The sequence below is a fragment of the Pan paniscus genome, chromosome 16, assembly GCF_029289425.2.
Source record: "Pan paniscus chromosome 16, NHGRI_mPanPan1-v2.0_pri, whole genome shotgun sequence".
Lineage (NCBI taxonomy): Eukaryota > Metazoa > Chordata > Mammalia > Primates > Hominidae > Pan > Pan paniscus.
In genome coordinates, this window is record NC_073265.2 from 82014248 (window position 1) to 82022381 (window position 8134).

An 8134-nucleotide genomic window follows, 5' to 3' on the forward strand; every position below is an offset into this window, starting at 1 on the left:
AAACTGCTGCTCAAGGGCCAAGTCTGGCCACACCCATGTGTGTTGTGTGCGGCCCTTTCATGCTACAGCTACACAACGGTCAAGTAGTATTGGGATTGTTGTGGCCCAAAAGCCAAAAATATTGATCATCTAGCCCCTTATAGAAAAAGGTTGCCAACTCCTGCTTGAGCTGTCCACGGGCCTGAGTTCAAGTCAAGTGCTGCCCCTTTCTACCCAGGTAACCATGGGCAAGCTACTTTTCACCTCAGAGCCCCATTTCTGCATCTGTACCCACAACAGGTTTGTTTTGAGAATTTCATAAACTCGTGTCTGTGACCGCATCCAGGCTAAGGAGCAGTTCATTTGCTTCATGTGCTTGTCAGTCCTCTGTGGAGGGAACCAGGGATGTGTAGCTTGATCGGTCCCTGGAGTGGCAGAAGGCAGGCTGCTGGGCAGGATAAAATTTTTGTCTTCCTGGAAAGGATGACTCACAGACCCATGTTTCTTTTTTTTTTTTTTTTTTTTTTTTCCTACTTGTTCTTTTTTCCAGATACTGGCTGACCAACAAAGTCCACATCAAAAGACCCACCACCGGCCTCTTGATGTATACCCTGGCCACACGTTTCTGCAACCAAATCTACCTCTACGGCTTCTGGCCCTTTCCGCTGGATCAGAACCAGAACCCAGTCAAGTACCACTATTATGACAGCCTCAAGTATGGCTACACCTCCCAGGCCAGCCCGCATACCATGCCCTTGGAGTTTAAGGCCCTCAAGAGCCTACATGAGCAGGGGGCTTTGAAACTGACTGTCGGCCAGTGCGATGGGGCCACGTAGGGTGGGCACCCCATGGGACTCAGTGGCTCACATTTCCTGCCAGCTACACCACAGGCAGATGGGAGTCGGGGTGGCACAAACAATAGAACAAGCAGGCTAGTGGTTTTCTTTGTTAAAGTGTAAAACAGTGACCAGAATATATATATCTATACCTGCATATATATATTGACCTGAGTATTTATAACTGTGTGGTGTTCATCTAGCATTAGGCAGATAGGCCACAGGAAGAAGGTGTGGAGAACCCACCTGAACCAGATTGAGACTCAATCCATCTTTGGGGGTGGAAGGACTTGACATGAAAAGAAGCCAGTCCCATGACTTTGGATGACAAACTGCCTCCTGGCTTGGAGGGATCTTTGGGCTCATGGATGAACGGAGAGCCACCTGTTGTCAGCTGCCCCAAGCCTCTGGGATATGTGGATTCGGGGAGAGCTGAGGCCCAGAGGGGACACTTGACCCAGTCTAAAGTGGGTGCCATTCACAGAGGAGAGGGAGGTTGGAGAGTTCAACCGGGCAAAGGAGCACAAGGAAACCAAGCAGCAGAGGCCCCATCAGCACAGAGGGCCTCGTTCCACGAACATAGAGTTTGACTGCCTAAGGGACAGCACAAATGACTCACACGTTTCAGACAGGCCTCCACGGCTATGGAGAGAAGGCTGGAGGAGACACAATGGATGGTTCATGTTCTGGCTTAGCAAGAGCCACCAAGAACTTTGGGTGAAGCAAGCAGATGACAATGAAGAGGAGTAATGTTCCGAATCATGTTTTTGAAAAATCAAGACCTCCTGTTAAGGGCCCGCTTGACCCTAGAATAAGGCAGGAGAGTGTCTAAAATCTAGCTGCTTTGGGTGTTTTTTAAAGCAATGTGAGTCCACTGAGGAGGAAGAGACCCTGGGATTTCACCCTCTGGGTTAGTCTCTGTCTCACCCTGTTAGAATGTCACGAGGGACTGTACTGTCCCCTCTGTCACCAGGGAAGCCACAATGAGAGCTTGAAAGGGTGCTGTCAAGATAAATGTCATCCTTCTTAAAATACATATGATTGCCTTTTTGGGTGCCTCACAGAGCCCCAGAGTGTGAGACCTGAAAGAATGTTCAGCATCTAGCTCCACGTCCCTGCAACCACTCTCTGTTTGCCTTCTGCATTCTGCACTCTGCGGGGCCTTTGCAGCCAGACTGCTGTGTCAATGTTACTTTCTTGTCACTTTCCTACCCTGATGGTCACACTAGCCCACACCAAGCTCCGACATTGAGGTTTTCATCTTTGCAGGGAGAGGTTCCAATGTCCACCCCACCCCCAGGCACCCGCCTCTTCCCACAGAAGCAATTTTAGAATTTTGCAAAATTCTTTTCCCCTTATTGAGATTAATATTTAAGATTAAAAAAAAAAATACCCAAAGCCAAATGCAGTTCCAAATAGTGGACATAATCTCCCAGGGAAATCTGGGCTCGAGGCCTACAACTTAGGGGCTGGAATCACAGGTCTCACCTAGAGAAATAGCCAGCTTGAATTTGTTAGTCGTATTCCTTCACCTGATGAATAACAGTGTTTTAAAACATATTTGAAAGGTAAGTAAAAAACTACCATCTTGAAGGTGAAGGGAGTTAAGAAAAGTAATCAAGACCTGCTCCTAAGCATATGAGACCAGATGTAATTAATCAATGGCAATGCAGAACAGGACCTTGGCTCTAAATTAATGGTTGACCGGAAGGGATTGGAGGCGGCAGAACCATTAACCCTACACAAGAACACTCCAGCCCAAAACCGTGAGGAAGGTGATATATCTCTGCATTTTCCCTTGTTGTTGCTTGAAGTCTGTGATTGGGGATTTGCGTTATAAAATGAATATTTTAAAAAGCAACAGCCCTAATAGCCTCTGTGGGAACTGAGTGGTTTCGGACTCCTCACAGGTGGTGGAAATAATTAATACCATATTTTATACATCTCCAGAGCCTTTCATCTTGAGGATCTCAAAGACCGTAGAAGACATTTAATTTCTAAAGCTTGAAGTGCCCCGAGGAGCAGGTAGAATTTCCAGCAGGGCCTCGGTGGATTAACCAAGGCCTTGGATTCCAGAATGTTTCATGGTAAGCACTGTGGAGAACCTACATGTCAGGTTCTGGAGTTGGCCCTGAGCTCTATCCACCAAGCCAGCACTCCACCATCCCTTTGCAGGGGAGTCAAAGGGCCAGAACTCCTTGGGGGACCAGAACATGGTTTTCCTTCTGCCTATCTTAGTCATGGCTCCTAAAATTGAAGCTGATGTGAGCTGGAGTGCAAGGAGTCCTTCCACCCTGCCTTCAGGTTCTCTCTGGAGAAAGGTTAGAGACCCCAGGACAATCAACATGTGCACCGTTCCCCTCCTTGGCTTGAGTCCTGCACTACCAAAATGGCCTGGCCATTTGATGGCGGAGCTCCAGGGGCCTTGGCTTTCTCTGGCTCATTGTCCTTCTCCATCTGGGCATACACAGTCGGGGGCCAATTGTCCTTCCCTGCCCATTCAGAGTTCAATTTGAGCCTCCACTGCAGTTCCTGGTGTGGGCCAGCTGGTGTTGGGTGGCCCCAGGGAGTCACACAGCCTGTACCCAGCCCCCAGATCCTCTGCTGTAACTGCAGGGTCACAGGCATCCCGGGAGAATGGGCCTCCACCCTCAGCCAGCCCTCACTGCCACCTGTCACCTCTGGCACCCCTCTGTCACCTCCTGCCACCTGTCAGATACCCAGCCTGCCCGCCATCAGCCACCCGAGTGGTTCCGACCTCCATTCACCTCAAGCCCCAACAGGCCCCTGTCATTCCACTTCATGGAAGAGACGGAGCCTTCTGAAATGAGATCTACCCTGAAAATCTCTTCTCCTTCCCCTTTCTGAGAAACGTCATCCCCACCAGTTAACGTTTCCTGTACACCCTCACCCTCTCTCGTCCATCTCTGTTGCCTCTGCACATCAGCACACACTGACTCCACCTGGGCTGGCTCCTGCCGCCTCTTCCCTACCTCCTCCACTAGCCGCAGGAAGGGCCTCCAGCACCCACGACTGCCCTTCCTCTTGATGCCCCTCGGCTTCCCCCCAGCCTGGCAGCAGCGTCCCAGCGCCTCCACATTGCCCCTCTCACCTCCCAGCTCTCCACGCCACTTGGCTCTGCAGCGACCCCTCCTAGACGCTCCCTGGCCCCTCGGCACCCAGAATGCCACATTCTTGTGTTTTTTTCCTCCTTCTTTCCCAATCCCTCTCAACCATGTATTTATTTATATATGTATGTTTTTTTATTTATTATTTATTTATTGAAACCCCTACTTTGATTGACAAAGGAATCAAGGTAGATCTGACCAGTATTCCCCTCTCTTCTCCTTGTCCCACCACATGGACATGCCTTACACTGGCGTCCTCTCCTGAGTCCCTCCGCACTCTCCATCAGCAACCTCACACCTGCCTTCAGACCCGGCTGCAACTTCCTAAGCTGCCCCTGCCCCAGCTCCTCTCTGCAACCCAGCCCTCTCCTGAGCTCTAGGCTGGGATTACACCCGCTGGAGGGACACTCACCCCATCTGCTCCCACGGCAGCACCATCAACTCAACAAGTCAGAAGCCAAGTGGATCATCTGTGTCCCCTTCCCCCACAATCCCTCCTTTTTCTACTAAAAGACCCGTGATCCCGTCAGCCACCCAGTCTGAGATGCTGACGTTATCTTCGACTATTCTTCCCTGTCCTGCCTTGCTAATTCTTCCCACTAGCACTAATCTCGACTCTTTGTCACTTGGACTATTTCAGCAACAGTCTCATCTCCCAGATTACCTCTGTGCACACTGACACATGGTCCCGTCCATCCTGAACATGCACAGTGATTTTCCTCTCCCGTTGCACACAAACCTTTAAAAGTTCCCCGGCCCGTGAACAAATGTACAATTCTCTATTCTGACATTACAGACCACCGGATAAGGCCCCATTCTTCCTTTACACCCTCCCCTGGTCAGCCTAGGAGAGTTGTTTTTCCTGGAAAGGGTGCCTGCGTTTTACTGTCTCTGTGCCTTTGGTCTTGCTATGCCCATCCCCTGGAATGCTCCCTTTTCTTCCCTTCAAAGCCCATGCGGAAACCACGTCCTTCATGAAGCCCTCCCTGATGTACCAACCACTGGGATCTCTCCCTCTGCTGAACCACCGTAGCACTTTATTTGTACCTTTCTCATGGCACTTACCATATTCTGCCTTGTATTATAGTTATTTGTGCACTTGTCCTTTGACTGTTCTTAGACTGTAAGCTCGCCAAGGGCAGGGACTGTGTTTTATTCATCTGTATCCATCACAGCACTAGGCGTGGTGCATAGCACACAGCAGTTGCTCAATAAATGTTTGTTGGATTAAATCCTTAATACCTGTAGAGGGCTTTATACTTAAGGAAGTCATTTTGCATCTATAATATCACAAGAACCTCTGAAAAATCATGTGGGTTGGACCAAAGCAGAAATCATTATCCCCGTTGTATAGGTCATAAAACTGAGGCCAAAAACCTCCATGAGGCCTCACGGCTTCCTGGTAGAATGTTCATCCAGGTCTTCTCATCCTCACTTCAGGGCTTTTCCTGTTCATCTTTGTGGTTGGATCACTGCAAACTGAAAACTAGCCCTATGCAGAGGCCTAGACACAGAGACCCAACAAACCTCAGCATGAACCCCATCAACACAGGCAAAATCTCACTCCTTTCTGGGAAGGACGAAAGCCATTTGGGTTTTACGAGTCCTGGGAGGTGGAGTTATAGGACCCCATCAATCATTCCCACTGCTGTTGTTGAGGGTAGGAAACCATCCTTCCAGATGGCAGGGAGACTAACAACTCCAGGGGGCTGCTTTTTGATAAATCTCTTCATGCCTAATTAAGGCTCCCTCTCCAGAATGAACGGAAGAGGATGTTTACTGATGCCAGTCAGATGGGACTCCAGACATGTGTACTGCCTCATGAATGTCCTTAATGGTATCCCCAATGACACTGACAGCCTGCCCCAGCCTCTGTCTCTCACCAACACTGCCGAATGTCATCTCTTCTCATCTTTATCTCTATTCTTTGCTTCCTGTCTTCAGGGCTCTTCCCTTGGCATTCACCAGGAGCAGAGTGAGCCCAGAGAGCTGAGTGGCATCCCTTCTTCTTGGGTCCCTGAGCCCTGACCTGGAGCAATGCTGTGAGACAGCAGGAAAGAGGGGAGTGTGGAGTGGGGAGCACTGTATGCCACTCCTCATGGAAGCAGAAAACAAACAGGCTTTTGTTCTGGTGGCAGGTCATCCACAACAATGGGATGTTTCCATGGTTACCATCTAGAAGCAATATCTTAGTTGTTTGGGGCTTTATGATGGGGGTAATGTAATTTCTGTTCTTAGCAATCCAGGTGACAGGGCAATTTGCATATATAGTCCACTGAGCCATCCAGCCCCAGATCATAGTTTCTCTAGAATCATCCTAGTTGTCTGCAGCCAAAGCCCAATAGAACCACCCAACAAAGAGCACTAAAGGTCCCTTGTGGCCTTTCTCAGTCTTCTTCACCATTTCCTCAGCCACCTTTCCCTAGAACCTGGGGGATGGGAAATGGGGCTACTATGGGCTTCCAAGAACCATGCCAACAAAGACCTCAAGTTCTCCAGTCATGACAACATTTTTAAATATTTAAAAGCGTTCTCCAAAACTGACCCAGAACCAGCTATGAGCGGCCATCCCTTAAGGAATTAATAGAAAATGAGGATCCAATGGCCAAAAAGTGGGAGGACTGCCATGCAACCCACATGGACCCTAGAGTGATGGGTCCAGGCAGTCATGGGGGGAGTGCAGCCCTCCATTCAGCATACTGAGGCAAGTCAAATGGGGTTGGTGCAGGAAAACGCCCTTTCGATTTGTTTCCAAGTGTCTTTATCTTCTAAAATGAGACTGTAATGGTGGAGCTGCCGGACAAAGTCAATGAAGGGATGACTGGCCCGTCAGAATCATGAATGCTTAAGAGAAGCCGTGCGTTCCAGGGAAGACCACTCTGAGGCAAGCTGTTTTACTGCATTCTCATTCCAGTGGCCTAGGTGGGCAAGAATATAACTCACTGTAATAACAACAGCGGGACAGGTTGCTTGGCTGTATCTTGTGTTCACAAATGCCCCATCTCTGGTCAGGAGCTCTGGAAGGAGTACCAGATGATCTGAAAGCCTGCCACTCAAGAACCTAGAGGGCATGAACGAGACTTGGCTCTGGTATTTTTCCGTCTGTAAAATGGGGAAGACACCTACCAACCTCCTTTATGGAGTTATTGCAAAAATGCAAATACAGGACAAGGTAGATAGAGAAATTGGGTAGAGGGAGTGGGGATGCTCAGTGGTATAAAGCAAGTGAAACGTATGCAGCTGTGAGTCTTCAGGATTCTGCTTGTCCAACATCAGATCACATCATTGCCCTGCTTAAACCCTCAGTGGCTTTCCTTCATCCTTGCAAGAAAATTCCAAGCATCTTACCATGGCTTACAAGACCTTGAGCCCTCCTCCCTCTGGCTCCCTGTTATTCTAGTGTCAGGGCCTTTGCACTTGTTGCGCCCTCTGCCTGGAAATCTGCTTCCCAGCTCCTTGCCTTCCCTCTCTGTCTCATCTTTCATGCTTCAAATTGAATGTCACCTCCTGGGGAGCCTGCTCCTTGTCTCCCTCAGCTAATTACTTTCTATTACACGACACATTATCCTGCTAGGTGGTCTTCATAAACTAAATTATCTCATTTATTTTGTAGTTCTCAACCCCAAGGACCCTCCTAAAAGATCCCAGTGCTCAGGCCACACTCCACACAAGTTTAATCAACATCTCTGGAAGCTGATCATGGACATCTTCCTGGCTCACGGTCAGAACTGAGAAACAATGACATATCTGCTCACTAGTTTATGGTCTACCTCCACTTCTAGGATGTTCCAGGGGTACTTGTTTTCCACAGGGGCCACCTATGCCCTGGAAGGTGGAAGTGGCCCTCCTCCAAAGTAATTGTTGATGACTCTGCCTGGGGTGCTGGCAACAGGCTTGCAATGTGACCATATCCCTGGTGTGCTCAGCAGGTACAGGCCAGCTTTGAATTTCCCAAGGATGACACTTTACCCCCTGCAGCTCCAGATAAATGTCCAGCATTTTTACCCATTAGCTGAGCTAGGGAGTGGAATTTTTCCAGTCCCCATTTGACCCGCTCAGAGAATTTCATGAGCCTTGCCTTACCCAGGAGGCTCTTTCCTGGCTTGTGCAGGCTTTAGAACTCCACCCCCTAGCCCCACCCCAAAGACCTTTATGAGCTCAGCCGGACATTGGAACCACTGGAGGAGCTCT

The 8134-nt window shown here is 49.2% G+C and overlaps 1 protein-coding gene across 1 annotated transcript in view; it reads left to right on the forward strand.

The window, feature by feature from the left end:
• Positions 1–5182, forward strand: part of ST8SIA2 (ST8 alpha-N-acetyl-neuraminide alpha-2,8-sialyltransferase 2) — a 75302-nt gene extending 70120 nt beyond the window's left edge. Inside the window, exon 6 of the mRNA XM_003816786.6 lies at positions 530–5182. Coding sequence (XP_003816834.1) covers positions 530–815 — 286 coding nt within the window. The 3' untranslated portion in view covers positions 816–5182. The remainder of the gene's footprint in view (positions 1–529) is intronic.
• The last annotated feature ends 2952 nt before the right edge of the window (positions 5183–8134 follow it).